This window comes from Solanum lycopersicum, chromosome 6, assembly GCF_036512215.1.
Source record: "Solanum lycopersicum chromosome 6, SLM_r2.1".
NCBI classification, from domain to species: Eukaryota; Viridiplantae; Streptophyta; class Magnoliopsida; order Solanales; family Solanaceae; genus Solanum; species Solanum lycopersicum.
Genome location: NC_090805.1, coordinates 28,476,151 through 28,499,683, shown reverse-complemented (window position 1 = coordinate 28,499,683; position 23,533 = coordinate 28,476,151). Strand labels below are relative to the sequence as shown.

Here is a 23,533-nt window from a genome sequence, read left to right as displayed (position 1 = left end):
TTTCTGATTTGTTAATAATAAAAATGAAAAACTTAAGAAGTACAAAAATGGAGTAAATGGTAGATTATCTAAATTTATAAATACTACAACTTTATATTTATAATATTAAAAATATGAAATTGAGCAAATTGGCAAAAAAAATATTTATTTAAAGAAATTCTCGGGGATAAAATGTATGTTATTCTATTGTACTTAAAATTAGGGGTGTTGATGGTTCGATTATTAGTTAAAATCAAAACCAAATCAATTTAAATCGGTTTTTAAATTTCTAAAACCAAACCAAACTAAATAAAAAAAAATAACGATTGGTAAGGTTATCATCGGGTTGGTTAGGTTTTTTTTTAAATTTTTTGGCCGGATCACCAACAAAGATGGTGAACTATAGCACACGATCATCGGCAAAACAGAGGGTATGTTTGCTTCAGGGCTTGTTTGACCTGGAAATTGGGTCGACATGTCCGTGAGGGCCAATCGGGTGCATAACAAAGGTCTTAATAGATGTCCACGTGAAATTTCAGCATTGTTGAAGTCGGAAATCCTGATCACCAATAGATACGGTGAGCAATAGCACATGATCATCGGCAAAATGGGAGGTATACGCACTTTGGGGCTTGTTTGGCCTGAAAATGGGTCGGCATGGCCGTGAGGGATAACCAGCTGCATAGCCAAGGCCTAAATAGATTTCCATGAGAAATTTTGACATTTTTAAGTAGGAAATTCGGATCGCCTAAAAAGATGGTGAGCTATAGCTCACGATCATTGGCAAAAAAAAAGGGGTATGCACGTTCGAAAGTAATAAATTTGTTGAGGACATAAGCATCTCGATAGACACAAACACTAGGTACATGAATAATTCACAAATAAGTTATTACAAGAACAAAATGATTTATCTAATGTACCAAGTTTCACTAACTAAAAAACTCATTATCGATAGCATGAAATTGGTTCAATATTCTAAAGATCTCTATGTCTTATTAATAGATTTTTCAATAAAATAAATTACTTAATTGACTATAAATAAATATTTTATTAAAGAGAGAACATTTTCAACGAAACTCTTCATATTACTAGGAGTAATTATTCATTGCTCACATCTCTTTAATTTTTACTCTTAATAAATTTATTCTTTTTCTTTTATTTTTTTTACCTTCTTTTAATTATTAATCTAATATATCCCACGTATGTATCTTTATATATTATCTAATAATAAAATTAGATATAAATAAAAGTAATGTGACATGCTTCTTTTTTTATTTATTCACTTATGTATTGCCTTAATTCCACATCATTCTTGCTTTATCATTTCAATAAAACTTGAAAAGTCATTTTCCACTATCTTAACCATTTCGAAAATAAATATTTTTGAATTTGATTGTTATGTTATACTTTACAAAATTGATAACAAAATAAATGAAAAGATCAACAACGCCTAAAAAGGTATGTTCTTTTCTTACTCCATGATATGGATAACATGAAAGTTTTGAGATTTTTTTATTAACATGAAATATTATATTTGTTTTTTATAATTTTTTCAATTATTTAGATGAACTCAAGAATCAATGAAGTTATAGTGTCAAATTAAATAAAGTATGATTATTTAATTATAAAAATATTTTTTTTTTGTTTCTTCATTTTGTCACATAAAAGTTACAAAATATTACTTAAGAGTTTAAGGTTGAAAAAATCATATAAGCTCTATAGATTAACTAACAATTTCGTTGATTGGTGCTTACATGAATAAAGGAAAAGTTGAAGAAGATTTTTAAAAAATTGAGAAAGTGGAACAAATTCAGAAGAAAATAAGGTGAGGTGTTATAATAAAATTATTATTGTAGTAATTTAATTTTTTTGACTTTTTCTTCCTCTATTTATTTTAAATTAGAGTTATATGCAACATTCCTATTTAACTTTTTGATTTGCTTATTTTTTTTTCATTCATTTTTTTGGTTTAATTATTCAAATATATCTCAATTATTCTTTATCCTACATAGTTAAATACATTAAATTTATTTGCACTGAAGTCTAAATCAGTCTTTTTCCCCAATGATAATTATACTACTTATTTGTAACAAATTTTCACCTCTTCATTTATAAATTATAATTAGTATATCAAATAATATAGATACATGGATAGGGTATGAAACGATAAATTTGAAGAGGTTTTAACACATTATAATATCCTTTTTAATTTTCATCAAAAAGATTATTGTTTTTCCTCTTAAATTTAAGAACCCATAACATGAATATAGAATAAGAAAGAGATTTTAGCTTTGATCGTCGGATAAATAGGAACAATGACTATGCCCTTGGCCAATGCACTCAATAAACAAATTGAGAACACAAAAACTACAATACACAATGCGTCTTTTTCAATTGTATTATCTTTTATCTTTCAATGATTGTTGTTTAATATTTCATGTTTTTTTAAAGTTGTATTTAGAAATATAATGAGATAATAAGTATGGAAAATCAAAAGGTTGGAAGGGAGAAGCTTGATGCTGGAGACCTTGCTTTATTTTATTTTATCTTTTTTTATATTACTTGTGTTGTATATATATATATATGCACACATATTATACCAAGTTAAGTTGTGATTGGTTCGTGTGAATATTTTTATTTTTGACTATATAATGAAATTTTTTGAAATGCTTATTATGTGGAAATTCTGTTTGTTTATTTATTTGTTAGTTAATGAAGTTTTATTTATAAAGGATTTTCATTATACAAAATGTTTGATTTTTTTAGCAGTACAACAATGGTGTAAGTGTAGTATAGATAACCGATTTAAAGTGGGTGGAGAAAATAACAATTAACTTTGAGTCTATTTTGATTGAAAGATATAAAAAATAATTAAAGAATTTTTCATAATTTAATTAAAATAAGTAATAATGTTATTAACACTTACCAAAAATTTAATATTACCAATGAAATTACCAAATGATTTAATACTAGGTGAAAGCATATGATCAAATTAAAGACCTAACATAGATTGTGTTGTAGTAATGAAACTATTCCATCCATCCTTAATCGAGAGGTTTTGGGCTTGAGAAATAAAACAAAAATAACAACCTTGATGACATTAGGACCATTGTTTATACAAATGTAAAAAAATTTGGAAAGACACTCAAACAAAAACAGCTTGATACTTTTCTATATGATCAACTTCACAGGAACTGTCAAACTCTTTGTGTTCCTCACTTGATTAATTAAGAAAAAAGGGTGATGGAACTGCATAACTCATTGTTGAGGAAGTTGGTTTGAGGCAGAGTTGATGGTAGTAGAATTTGGTTGTGCAAGCGAAGCTTCAATGTCTTTTTCCTCCGATGCATCTACATACTTAAGATATTGTTCGATATGTTTGGTGTCTGAGCTACTGAGATGCCATATTCCACTTGATTTATGCCTTCTTTCACTAATTGCAATTGAAATGTCATTTGGGAAGAGGTCTCTTATTACAAAGGCATAGATGATAGTTGTCACAAGAAGCGAGGTTACTGTGAGTGTAGCAAGAGAGCAAAGTATGACGACTAGACACTTTGTGAGAGTGTTGGTAACTACAGCTGAATACCTGATGGTAGCAATAGCAGCTCCGGTCATGGGGAAAGTATACGCCCACCAAGTCAAAGAAAACCTGAAGTTAACAAAACACACAAGCTACTTGAAACTAAGACAAAGATGATGTCAGGAATAACAAAGTATTACACATACCTGATGCCTCGGAAGAAATTAATACGAACAGCCTGTACAAGAATAAACGATCAAACATTTTCAGAATTAAAAGTAACACTTGCACTGGCTTCAGCATTAGCTGCATTTCGATAGATAGATAGAGAGAGGAGGGTGTATTTGAATGCTAAAATTCAGCCTACCAATGAGAAATAAAGGAACAGAGCGATGAAATAAGAAATCCGAGCTCCATAATCAAAAGACCCTTGGATGGTTGCCCATGCCATAGAAGCAACACTAGGTGCAGCAACAAATAGAAAGAAGACCGGGTGAAGATCCTTTGGCAGCGTCTCATTTGTTGGAAGTCTTTGGTAAAGAGTCACAAACAAGACCACATAATGAGCTAATCCAACAGCATAGAAGAATATCGGGCCTTCTTTTAGTCCCATGGATGCACCAAGCAAAGCACCAACAAAATTTCCAACAACCGAGAGATGATTTACAGGGTTGGCAACCTTTGAGAGCCTTCGTTGTCCTCCAGACATCCATTGTCCGTAGATCTTAAGCTCTAAGCAAAAGATTGGGGTCATAAGAATGTACCATAAAGCTATGGGAAGGGTTTTAGTAACTGATTGTGGAACTCCTAGTGCTAAGAATAGAAGTGATATCCACGGAGCAAAGAAGAAGTTAATACGTATGGGGTGATAGTACTCACGACGAACTGCTTCAAAGTAGAAAATGATTTTCAAAGCATAGGTGAAAGCAACAACCGCCATAAGGGCAACGGATATGCACCAAAGGACAAGATTTACATCTAAGCTTATATGGAGGAATTTTGTTGAGGAAGAAGTGGCAAGAGCTTTCCACATAATAGCTTGGCTACTAACACCAAGACAGATACCAAAGGAAGAAATAGGATATCTAAGAAGGAAAGGCCATTTCTTGTCCTCCGGAAGAATACTTTGCTCTGAAGCCTGTAAAGGAAAAAACATGTGTTACCAACATTACAAACTGCAAGTATGTGAGTAATACTTAAAAAACTACTATCTGTGGAGAAAATCTTACTCGTAGAGTATCCAACTCTGGTCCCTCCAACGCAGCAAAGTACCGGTCTACAGGAATATTTTCAATCTCTGCACTTGGTCGAGAGTTTGACTCTTGCTGTCCTTCCACATTCTTTCCGCGCAGATTTGAAATTTGTCTCTCAAGTTTACCAGACCATGTTTTGTAAGAGTCGAACCTTGAATCCCTTTGCTTCATCGTCTTGGGACTCCTTGATGCAAAGTCTGAATAGCTGAGAAGTTTCCCCATAGCAGGTGCCTCAGGAAATGCAGTATGTCTTGGCATTGTGTGAGAATAAAACTTGACTTTTTTGTTACGTCTGGTGCTATTATCGGTTGATGTAGTAGCCGAATCAGAAGAGTCAACATTGCTGAATATAATCTCATTGTTATCACTGAAAACAACTCTTTTTTGAATCGGTGGTGAGTAACCAGCCAAAGGAGAGGGTGGTAAACTAATGGAAACCGAATGCTTCCTTCCATGCTGTCGTTCAGTAGCAGCTTCAGTTACCTACAAAGATCAATACAGAGTATTAGATGTTAGCAACGTATTGCCTTAGTTACATGTAAGGACAGCAGCAAACTGTGAATGAAATTAATCTGCAAATGAATTCCCCACACAAATATTCATTTCTAGTTTTTCCTTGCTTTTGTAATTCTGTTACAAAAGAAGAACTTTTGACCTCAAGAGAGTCGAAAAAAACAGGTGGTAATTTCTGATGACATGTATGTGACTTTGATCTATAGCTATATATTTTAGGCTCATAACAAACAAGGAAGCTGAGGCTGCTAGAAAGTAAAACCATACAACCTTAGTCGAGTACATACATGAGAAATTGAACATCTTGATTTTAAATTGTAAGCATAGCAAGTAAAAAGGCACAAACAATTGCAAGATGTCATGAGTCATCAGGTCGGTGTAGATTGTTGATAGAATCATGTAGAAATGAAGAATGCAGCCTTACTAAGAAGAAGGACTTACCACGACAGGTGAGTTCTCAAAAGAAGTAGATCCTGTTGGCTCAAGCTGATTATCTACTATGATGCCAAAGTCATCCATTTCATCGTAAATATATTTGATTAGAGATGGGATTGCTTCAGTAGCAGAATTAGTTATTTCACTTGTTTCCATGTCTCTATATTCTGCAGGAGACAATAATCTTATTATTAAGTATGTGCAGGAAAGATTATGCAATTGAAATGTAAACCTATGATCAGCCACACTACTTGAAGCTCTTTCTTGTAGCACCAAAAGATGTAAGTTTTCTCTCTAAAGATCGATGGAGGTCAACTAGTAACAACCAAGATTGAGAGAATCTGCAAGCATTATTATTATATATAAATAGGATGATTCAAGCTAACTTCTTGGAAGCAACACATCATGTTTGTTATGGATACAGCTGCCATGTACGAAGATAACATCGATCCTTTTTTAGTTAAAAAAAATTGTCAACAATATGAAACCGAAAATAGCAGGTACAAGCTTGAATATTTGTCTTCCACACATTTGACTGTTAATAAAACAGAATAACATACATTTGTTGATACACATTTTCATTAATTTACCCTTTTATCATAACTTTCGAAATAGAAATCTAAAATTAATCGAGTCGCAACTTATATGATAAAGTTACTAAACAATAAAATTCTGAACAAGCATCACATAAAACTAAATAAACTGAGTCAATTTCTACTCAGATAGTTTTGGGTACCCACTCATATCTCACTTTATTAACAGAAGCACAACGGACGTTCTAATTTACTCTAGAATACTCTAAAAAAGTAATAACATAACGTAATTATAATATAAACAGACCTATTAATATCAAATGATTCGTAATTATAATTTTATAATAGAAAATTAGAATCCAATGATATTAATTAGACAAAATAAGAGCCCCCACTAATAGAATATATTTTTCAGTTTCCATGTAAAATATACCACACACACACATAAAAGGTGATGTGATATAAAATTCCAGGCTCACAATGATATATATATATTAGGTACATTAAAAATTATATATATAGAATGAAGAAGGAACGTGAGGAAATCCAAAGTCAAATTGTTATTCATATTAATAAAAAATAGAATAGACGGCCTGGAATAAAGGAAAGCATCTTTGAGCCGTCGATTAAATGACTGCCTAGCACTAATTATACACCAAACCATTAAAATGAGACATCTTTAAGTCAAACACGACAATATACCTGTAATGTATTCAAATAGCCCCTCCATATGATGTACCTTAGAGTCGTTGGATACGTCGTATACGGATTATAATTTATGAACTAATTTATTTTTTTAAAAAAATAAGATAAAATAATTTCAATCTAGAATATGAGATATTTTATCTTATTTAAAATTAAAAATAAAGAATATTTACCATTTAAACAACACCAAATGATTCATTAGGATAATCGCAATTTTTAACTAGTTTCTAGAGATGATCACTCTAATTTTTGCATCAAGGACCATATAATTAAAAGTTCAATTTCTATAAACTGAGATTGTATAAAGAATATTTTCTTTACCCTATATATGGCCTTAAAAGAATATTTTCTTTACCCTATATATGGCCTTAAAAGAATATTATAATAGGAACTTCAGACAAATAAGGCAAATTACTTATTAGTATAATATGTCAATTACTTATTAGTATAATATGTCTAAGTATATTACAAACTTTTTTTTAGTCTTATATCCTTTTATAAGAGATTTTTACTCTTTGTCCTTTTATAGAGAATTTTTACTCTTACACATAAGAAATATGAAAAAGCTATTCTCTTCTATTTAATTTATATATATAAAAAAAAAAGTAAAGAGATCTCATTTCAATCTTTTAACTTGCGAAAGCAATATTTGGATATCTTTTTTCCTTTTAATTGTTGTACATTTTCTTGAGAATGCATAAAGAAAACGATATTCAAGCAGAATTTGAATTAATAAAAATCAAGAATTCACATTTCTGCACGAACTGCGTCCAAAATAAGCTTGTACAATGAATGTACAGTTTCCACTTAAATTTAGTCCTAGGAACCGCATTTCTTTAGCCGCAATTTACTTTTAAATATATAACTTAAATCACTAAAATATTAAAAGTGTAACTAATTATAAAGTAAATAATAAAAAAGTAATGATAGCAGTAGCCAGTAAGATTAAGAGGTTCATTAGGTCTATCGACAGTTTTTCTTTAGATTATGACTAGTTGAAAAAATAAAAAAACAATCATTAACAAACGGTAACGTAAAACTTTTTAGTCACAAAAATATTAATAATATGTCTAAAACTTTAAATTTTAAAAAAAGTTAAATCACATATTTATCATTATTAAACAGCGGCAGAATCAGCTTTTACTAAGGGGTTTGGGGCGAAAAAAAAGTTTTAGAATTTCTTTTTTTGTATATATATATATGTATAGCAGATGTTGAACTTCTTTCGGTTATTTCTACATATTTTAAACTCTCTTATTGAAAATTCTAACTCGATCAATAATTATAAATTTCATAATATTATTTTATTTAATTAAATACTATATAAACTCAAGCTTTAACAAACAAAGTAATAATATAGTTAATCCTAATAGGATCTTAGCTGTCAATTTAATCCTAGGAGCTGCACCGTAATTTAAGTACGTAAAACAAGGGGAAAACATGTTCTCTATAAGTTAAACACGCAAATACAGGTGTATGCTTTAGAGACGGAGAATAAGATAATAATACTGAGTTTGGTAATAATTTAGAAAAAGATAAGTCCACAGAGGTGGATATAGTTTTTAAGCTATAAGTTTAATCTAATCCAGTATTTTTATTTTTTTTATAGGGGGTCGTTTGTTTTTGTGCCAATTACAAGAAGAAGAAAAAACAAAGGTTTTATCTTAAATCTCTCATGAGATCTTATCTTAATATGCAAATTGTGAAGTATTAATCTGAGTATAATGTTAACAACTTTAAGAGTCGAGTTTATCGGATGCGTACCTTAACCAAAGTTGAATGTGAATTCGTTCCTACGATGACCAAGTCTAACAATGGAATCTGGAAGTCATATAGCAGTAGAACTGAAATTAAATGACAGTAATACAATATAATTATGTGTTGTTTTGGTTGAAGAAAGAGAGTTAAGATTTAAATGTGTATTTTGAATTGAGATAGTAAATTCTAAAAAACGAAATAGATATTTAATTATATTTATATTTGATTTTCATGACCTTAAAGTACGGGATTATGTTAAATGGTAAACTCACATTTGGATACATCTATCTATCTGTGTGCTACTTGTAATGAGTCAAATTCTTCTAAAGCCATAGATTTATTTTCTTCTCTTTTGCCTTTTTATTTAAAATCAAATTATTCCCAATCGGATAAATTTTAATTTGTGTGTTCAAAGGTTTACAAGTAGAAATCAACATTATCTATGAACCACTAAACCATATTGATTTGGAAGAATCTCAAACAAAGAAAGTTCATGTGGATTGTTAAAGTGTCTAAAAGAGTCTTGATTATTAAATTGTGAAGTCGAGACAGAGGTAATTAAAGTGAACATAATTTTTAGATATACACCCTATATTTTTTTAAATTTAAACTCAAAAATAAAGAACCAATAAAAAATTATATACCCATCCACGTACTAATATATATATATATACTAATCAAACCAAAACAATCACAAAATTAGATTTCAATCGACAAAGAATCCAAAATCCTAGAATCTTCTTTCATGTTTTACGACCTAACATACTTTGCTTTTGCGATATTAGTTCTGACCTAACCTCCACCCTTTGTGTAATTAAGACAATATATAATGTGAAACTGGACGGAGTACAATCCTTAACCATATAAATTAAGAAAAAGGGTCAAAATGTTCTTAAACTATTTGAAAAGAATAAAAATATCTTTCGTTTATAGTTTGGCTAAAAAATGTAATATTTTATTTTTAAAATGTCCTTAAACTATGCGAAAAGAACAAAAGTGTTCCCCATTTGTAGTTTGATCCAAAAATTCCTTATTATTAATTGATGGATCAAAAAAGTTCATTTTTCAAATAAATATATTATTACTTTCTTATTGACACATTTTTTTCAATTAATGTTTTTTTAAAAAAAAAATAGCAAATATTTATCTTACTATGATTCAGAAAAAAATAAAAAATGAAATTATGTTTTTTATCATCAATATTTTTTATCGTTATATAAATACAAAGATATACTATAATCTTATATGCATATATATATATATATATATATATATATATATATATATATTATCTATCAAAAAGGTATATGAAATTATTCTATTTTAATTGATAAAATGAGATTAAGAAGAAAAAATATTTCCTACATTTTTATTTGTTTAAGTGATTTTAGAAGAAAGAAAACAAGAATAGTGTTCCTTAATAATATTATAATTAGAAATAAGATATGTTAAAAAGAAAAAAAATATATATTTATTTTGAAAAAAGGGCATTTTGACTCATTTTGTAATTATAGGGGGCATTTATGTATCGAAGTATTAAGAGCCTGTTTGGCTCAACTTAAAAGCTGGTCAAACTGACTTAAAAGCTGGTTTTTGACTTATTTAGCTGTTTGGCAATATCCAAAACAACTTATTTTAAGTTAAAAAAAAACTTATTTTAAGCCAAAAGTTAAAAGCTGGGGTAGAGGTGTTTTTTTTTCCCAGCTTATAAGTTGTTTTAAGTTGACCACATTTTTACCTGTTTGCCATTAATATTTTTATACAATCTCCAAATTACCACATAACCCTAACATCTCTTTCTTCTATTTTTTCCTTTTTCACGTGTGGATGATAGACAATTACTATTACTAATGAATGAAAAAATAAAATAAATCTTAAATCTTTTAAGTGATCTATTCAAATTATATATTATTAAAATGTAAAATAAGTTGCACATATAACTTAAATAAAAATTTATATTCCTCTTATAAATAATTTGTGATAATAAAGAAATATGTGAATGATAGACAATTATTATTACCTATAGATGAAACTAAAATAAAATCTTAAATCGTTCTTTAATTTATTCAAATTATATATCTTTAAAATCTATAATAAGTTTATATTCCTCTTATAAATAATTTGTTATGAGAAAGAAATATGTGAATGATAGCAAAATATAATTATTTATGGTTGTAAAATATAAATAAATTAACTTTTATTATTTTAACAGCTTTTAAGGGTATTTCAGACATTTTGATTTAAAAAGTTGTTTATCAACACTTATTTGCCTAACACATCAACAACTTTTTTTTTAACTTCAGCACTTTTATCCAAGCGCATAACTGCTTATTTTAAAAATAAGTTTCAGCACTTTCAAAAGTACTTTTTTAAAGCTGCTTTTAATAAGTCCATCCAAACGGGCCCTAACTGCAAGAACATTCTTGAGCCAAAGTATTGACAGTAGAGATATTTTTTAACTAAACTATAAATGAGGACATTTTTAATCATATAATTTAAAAGCATTTTTGATCCTTTTCTCTATAAATTATAATCAATTTATACCACCTTAACTTTTCTATTGCATTATGTGATCTAGTGACTTGTGACCTTGGATTGAATCCCCAATGTCACTTTCCATTAGTTTTTTTTGTTTTAATTTGAATGACTTACTGTAGGAATAATGCTAGCATGAAATCGAATCTACGATAGTTCGTATACTTTGTATATTATTGACTATTAAGTTGTCACTCTTAGATATTTCAAAAATGGTAAAGTTTCACCCATATTATATACTTGTATTTTTGTCCAACTCACACCACCAATGACTAGTTTGATATGATCAGGGCGATGCCAAATAGGGTCGAGGGGTTTCAAATTCCCTTTGACAGAAAATTTATATTGCTTATATCATTTTTTTGTTTATATAGTAAATGTTGATCAAATCTCCTTCAGTTTTTTTTTTCTTTTTTGTATGTTTACTTGTTTACATGTTGAAACTCTTAATAAAATTTTGACTTTGCCACTAAACACAATATTATTTCTCATTTGTTAATGAAAGTTTTGCTAATGTTTATGTTAATACAATGGTACCCCCGTGGGTTTTAAATACTGTATGCGCTATGGGGTATGCTTATTTTATTATCACGTAAAAATGAATATTGCTCTTAAAACAAAATTCAAAATTGTTAAAAAAGATAAGACTCTATCCCTTGTCCGGCGAGTGAAGGTAGTGGCAAAAAATAATCATTACCCTTAAAGGACGAGGTGCAAAAGAATCTTTTCAAGAAGCTGTTCCATCTGTTTTTGTTCTAAATGGAATTTCACTTTTCATGTCCAAAGACAATTTATTATCAATATTCTATGTTTCAACATTCCCCCCTACCCCACCACACACACAAAAAAGAGAGAAAATTATTCTTAAAAAATATTTTTAAACTTTAAAAAAATTTAACTTATTCATTTCAAAATGAATTAAAATTTTACTTATTTTTTATAAAAACATTTTCCTTATATCAAACACACCCGTATATCTCGTAGAAAAACTGATCAGCTAAAGTTGATTCCTCACTTAAACTGCCATTTTGTTTGACACAAAATGTGACAGAAATTTCTAACTTTAATTTACGTCTCAAACGATCTCTTGTTAACATAATTTGATGGTCTAAAACGTGTTTGAACGTTTCGCCTTGTTTTATGTGCACTTTGTTATATAATTTTTTCCTTTTCAATGAACCTCTTATGAAGTGACACTAAAAAATTGATATTTCATTTTATCATAAAAAAGTTTAATTTCTTTGGTCATATACTTGTTGATTATGTTTATAATTATTAATCTTAGACTAAACATATATGTTTGTATTTTTTTTCTTTCGTTGCGGCTTTTTTAAACCCCACGCTTTATTTACATTTTGCATGGACCTAAGAGCCTTTTTGCGCTTTTGGCTTTTGATATACTGCTACTAGTTTTGGCCACAAACTTAAAAAAGAAAGATGTCAAAGACTAGAGGTGTCAAAAATGAATCCAAACATAGGTAATTCGGCTGAAATTTTAAAGGTTGGGCTCAAGATAATTTGAATTGGGTTCAATCAACTCATTCGAGCATAACCCATTTGAAGAGAATCCTCATTTGAGTCCAATTTAATCTTCAATTTCAACCCGTTTTAGAACTTTTTATTAAGATATATTTCTATATTTAAGGCATGGATTATTATCTAATTTAACGTCTTTTAGAGATTATCTATCCATTTGTTACTTTTTTTAAAAAAAATAATCTTGAGCTAAAATTCAATTTTGTGAATATAAAAGTTAAATATTAATATGTTAAATTATTGAGATTAATCAGATCAAATTAGGCAGGTCAAGATCCAACCCGTTTCTAGCCCATTTGAGCCTAAAGTAAACTTGGACGGATCAAGACACCAACCTAATTTAATATTCTCAATTTCAGCTCAACCCGTCCAATTTGATACCCCTACCAAAGACCTAACAAAGAAATACTCGCCTGCACTCTAGCCAAGGTAGTCCCAAGTTCCTGAGGAAGTCTGGTCAAGGAAAAAGAAAATGATCGCTAGATAAAATAGATTTGCCAATAAGAAGGAATTTGTAGTAGCCATGAATTTAAAATTATTTTAAGAAGGAAAAATAAAGTACTATTATCATAATGCCATGAATTTGTAGTCCTCAATTGAAGCATTTAAAACTAAAGTGAAGAAAAGATTCAGAAATTTGAGCTGTAACTGATACTGAAAAGTTCAAATGAGCCTTTGCCAAGGAGATTAGCAATTATAGTAGCCACCATGTCCGTGTACATTATACTGCATTTTCTGAGAATTTTCACCCGTTGATTCTGAAAAATGTCAAACGTTGGTAACAATGTACCAACATGTGTCTCAACTTGGCAAAAGTGAAAATCGTAACTCAAGTATTTTCCTTTATTTATCATGGCTGAAAACTCAATTTGAATAAGGCAAAGCAGTCCACGACTGCCAATAGATCATACAGCAGTCTTTCACAATTTAACTATAAAGAAAGCCAAAACTAAATGTGGAAATCAAAACTACCTCACAATATGCCATACTCGTTTAAATAAAAATCGTGTTATAAAGCAAAGCCAGTAACTAAAGGGCTCTACCAAAGGAAGTCGCAACATCTGGAAAACTCCAATATGAACATAGTGACACCACGTATTAGTCTCTATTGCTTTTTGCCTTTAAGTGGACCTCTTGGAATTTTGCTAAGAACATTGGCGTCAAAAACAGCATAATGCTTCTTGATCTCTGCCTCTGCTTTCTCAGCAACAGCATCAACCTTGTCCTCATGCTTCTCATAGAGCACAGGGACAGTATGCAGTAATACAAAAACTGCATGCAGAGAAAAAGGGAGGATGCAAATTAGAATAAAATAAGCAGATATGGTCACAATGAGCATTGAAAAATATGAAAGTCCCAGTTAGCAAAATTAAAACTAATTACTTACCTATGTAAAACAAGGTGAGGAAGTTCCAGATATTCCCCAATATAGAAACAATCCACAAGCCAACAATGACCTGCAAGTACAATGTCAAATATTTAACATCAATACTGTGAGAAACATAAAACTCATATACATGAACCAATGAGAAGAAACTTGAGCTTAAAAGAACTATCAAGCTATGGACTTCAGTTATAAAGCTAGATGCACATACAACAAGGAACTTCTTCAAGTCTTTCCCAGATGCAATATCCCGTAGGATCTCAAGGGCCCTATTGATTTCAATCCTCAATGCAGATGCAACACTAAGGACAATATCCTTAGGTAGAACAACTTCTGGAATGTGAGGTGGAGCCCTGGTCACAGATTTCAATGTGAATTTTCGCGTAAATATTAGATGGACAATTAACTAAAGATTAATAAAATATACATACGTGTTGATGAACGCCGATGCATTGGACCACAGGAAAAGTACTGCTACAGCAACAATTAGAATATGGCAAACAAGTGTGAGCAAGTGGTATTCAAGCAACTCAAAAAGCGCCCAGATAACAGTGGCAAAACCAAGCACGCCAGCTGTAACTTTCTTGTCCCGCCATAGGAAAACGTCAGCGGCTGTCATTCATAGGAAATACTTAGTGTATTTACATAAACAAGCAAATACAAAGAGAGAAGGCTTCTGTAAAAGCACACAGATTTGGTGGTCACTGATGCATAGAAGATAAGGAGTTTGGCTTTCCAAGCTAAAGCAAATAAACAAGTCATTAATGTAAAACTTAATAACTTTGCAAAGCCGCACCCAAGGGTGTGGCCTAGCAGGTCAATGAAGTGGTTGAGAACTATTAAGTCTTAGGTTCAAATCCCACTGGAGACAAAAAAAAATAGGTAACTTCGCAAAGTCTCACTGTATCTCAACACGATGAATCAAACTCAGAGAAAAGCAGGTGCAGAAAAGAAAGAGCTCCATCCTTCAACTATAAAAAGAAACAGCTCCGTCATTTTCAAATCATTCTTCATGTATAAATTCAACTCTTCAGCAGGAAATTACTTAGCCCTCAAATACGTCTCAGATATTTTAATGAAGCTATCATACCGCCTAAAGTTTTTGCACTTTCATCCTTGGCTTTTTCCTTCGGCCAGTACAAAAAATCCATGTTGCGAAAGTCAGGTTTCGTACCATATATTCTCTTATTCTAAAGAAAATTTAAAGCTTAAGTGGTCACAATCCTTTGTCTATATTGTTATTCCTAGGGTCCAATATGAGCAAAAATGAAAATTGCAAAAAGTGCTCATATATATGAAATATTCTTGTGGATGCAAAACTCCGCTCCACTTTGAACCAAAGAACATTTTATATCACTTAGCAACACTCGAATAACGAGGAGACGGACGAATTAACAATTAAATAACCTAGGAAAAAGATCCAAATTTTGAAGCAAACTGTGATGAAACTCAAATCGATATATCAGTTCAACATCGAGAAACCAAAAATAAATTCAATAAAGGATTAAGTTATTCTAAGAAAATAAAAATACAAAAAACTCTCACCTGATCAAAACAAGTGATTCAATAGGAACTTCAGAGATAAAGATATTTATATTGTAAACGCTATCGACTTGATTTACACAATCAATATTGGTCCTATTAATTCAAATGGGGTTTATTTTCAGAATCTGGAAGTAAGCCAATGATAAATTAATTTGTTGGAAATACATATAAACATGAATCAAAATCACAGACATTCTGAATAACCTACATGTATCTGCATTTAAAATAAATACTGAGAGAGATTTGAGTAATGTACATTTTCCACCGCCTAGAACCTTGTGGACGGGCTTTTCTCTACCGAAAAGACGGTAGATCTTAGTCTTAACAGCGTTAACCGGCGATTTTTTACCCTTGTCGTCATCAGAATCCGACGAATAATCGTGGCTGTGAAACTTATCGTTGACCTTGTCCGTTACCGAATCAACAAATGAGTCGTTCTCGCCGGCGTGATCGGCCATCGCGTTGACCTCCGATCTCAGAACGGTTCGCCGCCGGCAATGGGGATGTTTATGCTGTTACGAAAGGGCGCTTTTTGAGTGCGAGAGATTTTCCTGTCGCTTGAATATGAGTGGGAATGATGAAATATCAAAATGCCTTAAATAAGAGAGTTACGAGCCTGAGGCTTGCTACCGAACCTGCTGGCTCGTAAATAACGCAAATTAATGAACGGAAATTATCTTTTTATGTTTCGAGAAAATTGATTGTTGGAATTGTAGGACAAAAAACCCCTATATTTTAACTTCTTCGTATTAATTTAAGAGTGAAAAAGAATAACATATTCATACTTATTTACAAGTAAATATAAATCAATTGAATGGAGAGGAACATATGTGAATACTTATTTCCGCCTAATGTTAATATAGTTAAAATTAATTTAGTAAATTGAGAATCTATTAATTAATTCTAATTAAGTGTCGATTATTTTGAGCAATAATGAAGTATTTGAATAAAGTAAAGAAGTCTTTATAAATACTTATTTTAAAATTAAATAATAAAAATAAGTCATAACTCATAAATTAGAAATAAGTCAATTAAATCAGGCTCACAAAATATATGCACAAACGCATATTCGCTTCATCAAATTTCACTATATTAGAAATAAATATTCATTTTTGTTTATTTAATTTAAAAAATAATAATTTATTCTTAATGTATGTTGATTATTAGTTATAATCATTTATAAATATATATTTTTTAAAGCATTGAATATATTGATTATTATATTCAAAAACTGATATATTCAAATTGTCATTTTATTTAAGAGGAGTACTAAATGGACCGAGTATCCTAGTAACTCAATTAATTAAGTATTGAGACTCTCACTTTATTGAGAAAAGATTTTATTCTCCACCTAATAATCAACTCCCTTTTTTCATCACATGTATCTATTTTGGCATACATAGTGGCTTGATAGTTGATACAAACGCTTTATCTATAACCCTCTGCGTTATAAAAAAGAAAAAAATAAAGTTTTCCTATTCCACTTACTTTGCGCGAGTATAAACGGCAGAACGAATTGAGACTTTAGGGAAATGCTCTCTTCACGGCGTCAATTGAGACGTAACCGAGTCTTTTTCTTCCTATAATAATAACAATAATGATAATGCCTAATAATTTGGCATGTGTGAACGTTTTCTTTGTTTAATCACACCAGTTACAAATATCATTAATATTATATAAACTTTCACATATAGTCACTTAAAAATAATTAATTATTTTTCATAACTATAGTTTGATAATTATAATTTGTAGTTATATGTTATATGGAGGAGAAAGGCAAGTGAGATTAAGAGAGACAAGGGGGGAGGGGAAAAGTGGGAAAAAACTGGATTGTATATGTATAATAGTTAGATGATTTTATATTATACATAGTATTTGTATATATGACAAGAGAGATAGGGAGAGGGAGGAGAGAGGAGACTGGAAGAGAGAGGAGGGGGTGGAGGGGCGAAGGTGGAGAAAAGTGAATTGAATATGTATATTAGTTAGATAATTGTATATTATACATAGTATTTGTATATATATGGCAAGAGAGATTGGGAGAGGGAGGAGAGAGGCGAGCTAGATTGGGAGAGGTAGGAGAGAGGCGAGCTAGATTGGGAGAGAGAGGAGGGGGGAGGGAGGAAAGTGGGAGAAAAGTGAATTGTATATGTATAATAGTTAGATAATTCTATATTATACATAGAATTTGTATATATGGCAAGAGAGATTGGGAGAGAGAGGAGAGAGGCGAGTGAGATTGGAAGAGGGAGGAGAGAGGCAAGCGAGATTGGGAGAGGAAGGAGAGAGGCGAGAGAGAGAGGGCAGAGAGTGGGAGAGAGGTGAATTGTATATGTATATAATTGTATATTATACATATACATTTGTATATAGGGCAAGCGAGATTGGGAGAGGGAGGAGAGAGGAGAGCGAGATTGGGAGAGGAGGAGAGAGGCGAGCGAGATAGAGCATAGAGTGAGAGAGAGGTGAATTGTATATGTATATAAGTTAAATAATTGTATATTATACAGATGTTTTTGTATATTCTGACGAATTATACATATACAAACATAACTAATTATACAAATTCAAAGTCAGGCCACGTAATTAATATATAATGTTAGTCGTGAGTGGTAATTATAACAAATTATATCTATGGTGAGTAATTAAATATATAAATTTGCTTTATTGCGTAATTTTCCCTTAATCTTTTCACTTATTCCTGCCTAATTTTAATTTTGGTGAAAGTAAACATCACTCGAGCAAATATTTTGGAGTTTCTTGAATATGCTGTCAAGACTCCATATTTTTAATCAATGCTAATATTAATGCACTTTTATCAGACTACCCTGCATGCTATGTTCATTTTAATGCACAAAGTTGTTTTATATAGAGGATAGGCTTCTTGGTGGAGGAAACATCTTATGATGATTCTACTGTACTATTTTGATGCACATGCAGACAGAAGGATTATAGTTTTACCAAAATTACAATATCACGTCACTAACTAATGTCCAACTGCAAATGATGCAATCAGACAAAGGGATAACGAGTGATTATGCAAAAGATAATATTATGTTGAAATTCAATGTTACATTGATCACGATTTAAATGAATAGCTGATAAAGTGTTAAGAATATCAAATGAGATGATATTTCGTTAAATGATCTTTGAGCATGCATGCAATGCTTACCTCATGACATGAAATTTTATTTCACTGTTAGAGTTATTACGGCCAATACAGAAGCATGGAGAACGCAAGAAATGGTATATCTAGAGAACAGAATAGCCAAGCCTTAATGTGGCGAACTGTGAAAGTTCACAAGGAAATTGACATATCCCATAGATCAAAATTTCCATTAGCCCATCTTACACTAGAAACTATGGACAAGTTCTACGACAACCAAGTACCAAGAATGAAGAGCAAAAAGGAAAATAAGAAAATAGTCACTGGATTTCCTAGTGTTCCCATTGCTTCAGCTCCATGCCATCTGGAGGGCTTCCTTCCACCTTCTTTGTACCAACCTTATTCCAGTTTGTGGACAGAACAGTCCCATTAGATTCCACCTGTGAGGCACAACACAGATTGAAAATGAACTTTTACTTGCTCTATTAGTGCGATAAAGGCAAGCAAGAACTGAAGCAGCCTCTTATTGTGAGTCAGTGAAAGGGAGAAAAGGAATTAAGACTCACAGATTCCCATCTATGTCGAGAAAGCTTTTTTGTTTGGTTAATTCATACTTTTTTAGTCACATGTCCCCATAAAGAAAACCCCTCCCTCCCAGACCCCTTTTCTAGACTAATGACAAATCTAACATTATGTATTCAACGAGCAATGCACTTACAAATGATTTCATCATGGCTCTTCTTGCATCATCATCGCCGTCTTTGTAAATATCTTGGAAAAACTTGTTCAGTGCTGCATCTCCCTCCAATTTTTCTTCTTTTTCCTGTGTTGGAATTCTGACCTCCGTTAATCACTTAAGGAACACGTATGACTTATGTGTTACTTAATATATTAATGTTCAATGTTTGAGCAAGACAGTAAATAAAACACCCAGCAGTATTTAACTTACAGTAAAACAAACTTTGAACTACAAACGACTACACAATTATGTAACCAAAAGGAATTATAAACTGTAATTCCTTTACTAAAAACACAAACTCCCAAGGCCTATGTTCCTAGTAAATCTCCAAGTTGCACCAACTAGAAAATCAAACAACACTGGCTAAACAACCTACACACAACTTCACTCAATCTCACCAAACAACTCTTTCTAACTTTCTTCGCAGCACCTTAGAAAATTCACTCAAAATCCTGGAATACAGACTACCGACAAATGACAAAAACTAAACAGTGAGGACTATTCATCAAGGATGTATAACAAAGACCAGCTAAAACTACCAATACCTCCTTTTTCACTTGAGCCTCTAGTTTATCCCAGTCCTTGCATTTCATTTTAGAGGAAGGGTAGCTAGGCTTATGGCTGTCTGTAAAATGCAGAAACAGAAAGTAAGCTTAGCATCAGAAGATGTCATACGACACAACATGTAAAGGAAGTCATTGGTAATTTCTCCATAATTGCAGAGAAGAACTTGAACTACTAAAACGAATGAAGATAATGAACACAGAGCAAAGGGAAGGGGGCAGCAGCCTGTCTGCAAGCCAGAAATATTTTGTTTACAAGTATGTGAAAGGTACCTGATGACACATTTGGCCTCTGTACTACAGCAATTTCCCCAGTATACTCGAGGCATTTCCAGTGTATAGATTCAGCTTTAGCAAGTCGAATCTCTATTTTTGTAGACATAACTTCATATTTGCATTTTTGAGGTATTATCTACATATTGGAAAAGGACCACCAACAGATCACAGGTTATGTGTCATAAACAGCCGATGCTTCAGACACTATAAAAAATGAAAACCATCACAATATACATAACCTGAGTTACTTGTGTAAACTCTAGGCAACAACCAATATTACCAATCTATCATTTACTTAGAGACATCATGTGTACTGAAAAATGTTAGATATATCTTTTAAGTTCAATCTCACCTTACCGAACAACCTAGGCTGGAAAGAGTACGCAGCTTCGCCTGGTATATCAATGCTAACACTAAGCTGAAAAAAAACCAACGGAAAAGCAGAATATGATCCATCAGTCGATTATAGAACAAAAGATATCTCAAAGAGATAAATGACAAAACATACTATTTGTTCGCCAAAGTCAACTGAAACATTCTCGACAGGTATGCCCTTGGCAAATATAGTTACCACCGCCTCCTCCGGTTTCTGATAGAATTCATGCCTGCAGTTAATTTATATTAGACCTCCATAAACTCTTGGGGACTCAACCAGAATTATGCAGAAAATCACATCTTCTTATATTAAAAAAGCATTAAATATCTTCTAGAGTTATATTTGGTATAGTCTAATGCTTAAAATCCTAGCTGTACTTTGGTTGGACAGCAGGTGTTCCTTCATACGGTAAGTTGAAAGCCAGTTGAGTCTCTTTTGGAACAGCAGCAACATTATCCAATGACATTGATCCAAAGGAAGGGACAATACTTTCTGTGGTCTCAACTGTTGCACACTTAGGCAATTCTCCAGCTTCCTCTGAATATAGTCAGCAAGCACCACCAATTATTCATAACAAGACTCATATAGTTTCAAGATTTTGGCAATCAATCTTAAATAGATATTAATGGAGCCCATGACAAGCAGAGAGGAAACATTTGAGATATCTCTTCGTAACTTTCCGGTGACTGAGTTAGCCACCACAAGATTACCATAGCCACTAAAACTGCAGAGTTTCCAACTAAGCAAGTACAGTTGTAAGCTAATCCCAGTTCCCCACACTAAGCTAGTAAACAAAAGATATTTCTGACATTCATGTTACACATATGAATAAGACAACAAATAAACGATCAAATATTTCTTCTCTTTTCATTCAACTAAATCACAACCGGACTTAGAGCATCACAATAATACAAGGTTTTCAGTAAAATAGTTCACCATGATAAGTTACAGACAAGAACAGCTTCAGTTTATATTAAACATTAAGCAGAAATCTTGTCCTTGAAGAAGATACAATATGCATTAAAATATATTAACAAGTCAGCAAGGATGGAATGCTTTGATTCTTGAATTGACAGTGTTTGTGCAAATTGTCAGGAATTCAACTCAAAAAGCAAAATCTTACTTGTAATATGTTCATCACATTCGTTGATTAACCTAGTGAATCTTGATTCTCCTGGTGCTAAAGAAGCACCAATTTCTAGAGTTTCCTTTGCAGTTTGGTACTCTTCAAGCTTCATACAGGCCAAACTGTAAGTGTGAACCGGAAAATCAATTCAACGACATCATAAAAGTAAGGCCAGGAGTTACAATGGCATAGAAATGCAACGTCAGCTGGGTTTGATGTTAGCGCTTGAACATTACCAGCTCAAGAAAACAAGACCATAACATGTGAAATTAAACGTTTTTTAAATCTCACTACAATCCTATCCCAATCATAATATAAGTGTATTAACACGTGAACTTATTTTAAAAAGAACACGGCCCTGCACCAAACAATAAAGCCATAGAAAACTAAATCCAGTGGAGAACTCTAAACAAGATAACGTCATCGTCACAAAGAAGCATACCAATAGAAATGATTGATATACTCACCCCTTGCGCATATATGCTTTTGCCGTTGACGGATCTAACTCAATCGCCTTGTTTGAATCAGAAAAAGCTTCTGCTCAAAATTAATCACAATCACAAAAATACTTGGAACAAATGCATGCCATAGATATCCATTTGTTTACGCAACCAAAAGAAAAAACAAAAAACAGAGTAGGCATTTGTTTGTCCTTGTTACCGAGAATGCAAAGGGATCATATTAACAAATAAGTTACCAGTGAAGTTACGGAGTTTGATATTGGCCTGAGCACGGTCAGCAAAAAGGTCGGCATTATTAGGAGTAATAGCAATGGCTTGAGAGTAGAGGTCAACGGCGAGCTCAAAGTGGTCGTCGATGAATGCTTCGTTAGCTTTAGTTACGAGATCGGACGCCATGGATGAGATGAGAAGAAGTTTCTTGAACAAGAGAGGGAAAAGGGATGTTACAGAATGGATGATTAATGGAATTGGAGGGGATTTTAAAAGATGATTATTGGAATATTTAAAGACTGTAAACAGGTTTATGTACAGCTCAAAGTCTTCGTTTACTTTGGAACACTTTAAACTAGTATAAAATTAAAAATATTTATATTACATAGTAATTTTCTATTATGTACGTATATTATATCATATAGTACATTTATATCTACTAGTTTAATTTTATAATAGTTTAAATATCTATTTATATACACTCAAAACTAAAAAGCATTGTTAAATCAAGTTAAATATCATTTTATATATTATCTCTAATTAAAAATTACAACTTCATAGTATTTGAATGAGTCGTGTCTATTGAGCTATTATTGAATCGGTCCAACTATGAGTCAAATGGTGAAATTTTTTACATTTTTTGGTAAAGTAGGTACTTACTTCCTTACGACATTATTCGAATTTTAAGATTTCAATAAATTTATTTTTAATAGTAATTAATTATTATGATTTATAATAGTTTTTACGTTATTTAAAATATATAAAATTCGTTTCAAAAAAATTAAGGATTTAATTCGCAAATCTTAACCAAACTTAAATGGGCAACTTTCACATATAGCAAACAAAAAATTCATATTTGTATAATATAGCAAACGTTGCATAATTGCGCTCCATAGCAAATATAAAAACTGTATAATTCGCTAAACATATACAAGTGTATAATTCGCTGGCCTAAATTGTATAATTCGCTGGCCTAT

The 23,533-nt window shown here is 31.5% G+C and overlaps 3 protein-coding genes across 6 annotated transcripts; all 3 read right to left on the bottom strand.

The window, feature by feature from the left end:
• Positions 1-3,051: 3,051 nt before the first annotated feature.
• Positions 3,052-8,930, bottom strand: LOC101260348 (S-type anion channel SLAH2). 4 transcript variants are annotated; one of them, XM_026031439.2, is made up of 6 exons: positions 8,706-8,930; positions 5,710-5,870; positions 4,732-5,238; positions 3,870-4,640; positions 3,709-3,740; positions 3,052-3,631 (listed from the first exon to the last, which is right to left on the bottom strand). In XM_026031439.2, exons 2-6 carry the CDS (start codon positions 5,857-5,859, stop codon positions 3,238-3,240), a joined length of 1,854 nt encoding a protein of 617 aa, XP_025887224.1. In that variant the 5' UTR covers positions 5,860-5,870; positions 8,706-8,930; the 3' UTR covers positions 3,052-3,237. The 4 variants fall into 4 exon arrangements, with proteins under 4 accessions (XP_025887224.1, XP_025887225.1, XP_025887223.1 ...); XM_026031440.2 differs by lacking the exon at positions 8,706-8,930 and adding an exon at positions 6,544-6,611; XM_026031438.2 differs by lacking the exon at positions 8,706-8,930 and adding an exon at positions 5,955-6,045.
• A 4,665-nt stretch (positions 8,931-13,595) lies between these two features.
• On the bottom strand, positions 13,596-16,428 carry LOC101258070 (reticulon-like protein B6). Its single transcript, XM_004240662.5, has 5 exons — positions 15,956-16,428; positions 14,586-14,766; positions 14,366-14,507; positions 14,158-14,227; positions 13,596-14,042 (listed from the first exon to the last, which is right to left on the bottom strand). The coding sequence occupies exons 1-5, from the start codon at positions 16,155-16,157 to the stop codon at positions 13,876-13,878; spliced, it is 762 nt and encodes a 253-aa protein (XP_004240710.2). The 5' UTR covers positions 16,158-16,428; the 3' UTR covers positions 13,596-13,875.
• A 2,546-nt stretch (positions 16,429-18,974) lies between these two features.
• Positions 18,975-22,856, bottom strand: LOC101258374 (protein SGT1 homolog A-like). The gene is made up of 10 exons (XM_026031437.2): positions 22,583-22,856; positions 22,353-22,422; positions 21,883-22,007; positions 21,137-21,296; positions 20,892-20,988; positions 20,736-20,801; positions 20,381-20,519; positions 20,090-20,169; positions 19,524-19,628; positions 18,975-19,245 (listed from the first exon to the last, which is right to left on the bottom strand). The coding sequence occupies exons 1-10, from the start codon at positions 22,740-22,742 to the stop codon at positions 19,138-19,140; spliced, it is 1,110 nt and encodes a 369-aa protein (XP_025887222.1). The 5' UTR covers positions 22,743-22,856; the 3' UTR covers positions 18,975-19,137.
• Positions 22,857-23,533: the final 677 nt, after the last annotated feature.

Bases quoted from the DNA above. Each gene is read 5' to 3' on its own strand.
- LOC101260348 (XM_026031439.2), bottom strand. From the start codon at position 5,859: ATGGAAACAAGTGAAATAACTAATTCTGCTACTGAAGCAATCCCATCT. The intron at 5,239-5,709 runs GTAAGTCCTTCT...TGATCTTTGTAG, and splicing joins TTGAGAACTCACCTGTCGTG to GTAACTGAAGCTGCTACTGA. The intron at 3,632-3,708 runs GTATGTGTAATA...TGTTAACTTCAG, and splicing joins AATTTCTTCCGAGGCATCAG to GTTTTCTTTGACTTGGTGGG.
- LOC101258070 (XM_004240662.5), bottom strand. From the start codon at position 16,157: ATGGCCGATCACGCCGGCGAGAACGACTCATTTGTTGATTCGGTAACG. The intron at 14,767-15,955 runs GTACATTACTCA...TATGAATGACAG, and splicing joins GGTTCTAGGCGGTGGAAAAT to CCGCTGACGTTTTCCTATGG. The intron at 14,508-14,585 runs GTATGTATATTT...ATCTGTGACCAG, and splicing joins GCATCGGCGTTCATCAACAC to GGCTCCACCTCACATTCCAG.
- LOC101258374 (XM_026031437.2), bottom strand. From the start codon at position 22,742: ATGGCGTCCGATCTCGTAACTAAAGCTAACGAAGCATTCATCGACGAC. The intron at 22,423-22,582 runs GTAACTTATTTG...AATTTTGAGCAG, and splicing joins CAAACTCCGTAACTTCACTG to AAGCTTTTTCTGATTCAAAC. The intron at 19,629-20,089 runs GTATTGGTAGTT...ATTCCAACACAG, and splicing joins AGGCTCAAGTGAAAAAGGAG to GAAAAAGAAGAAAAATTGGA.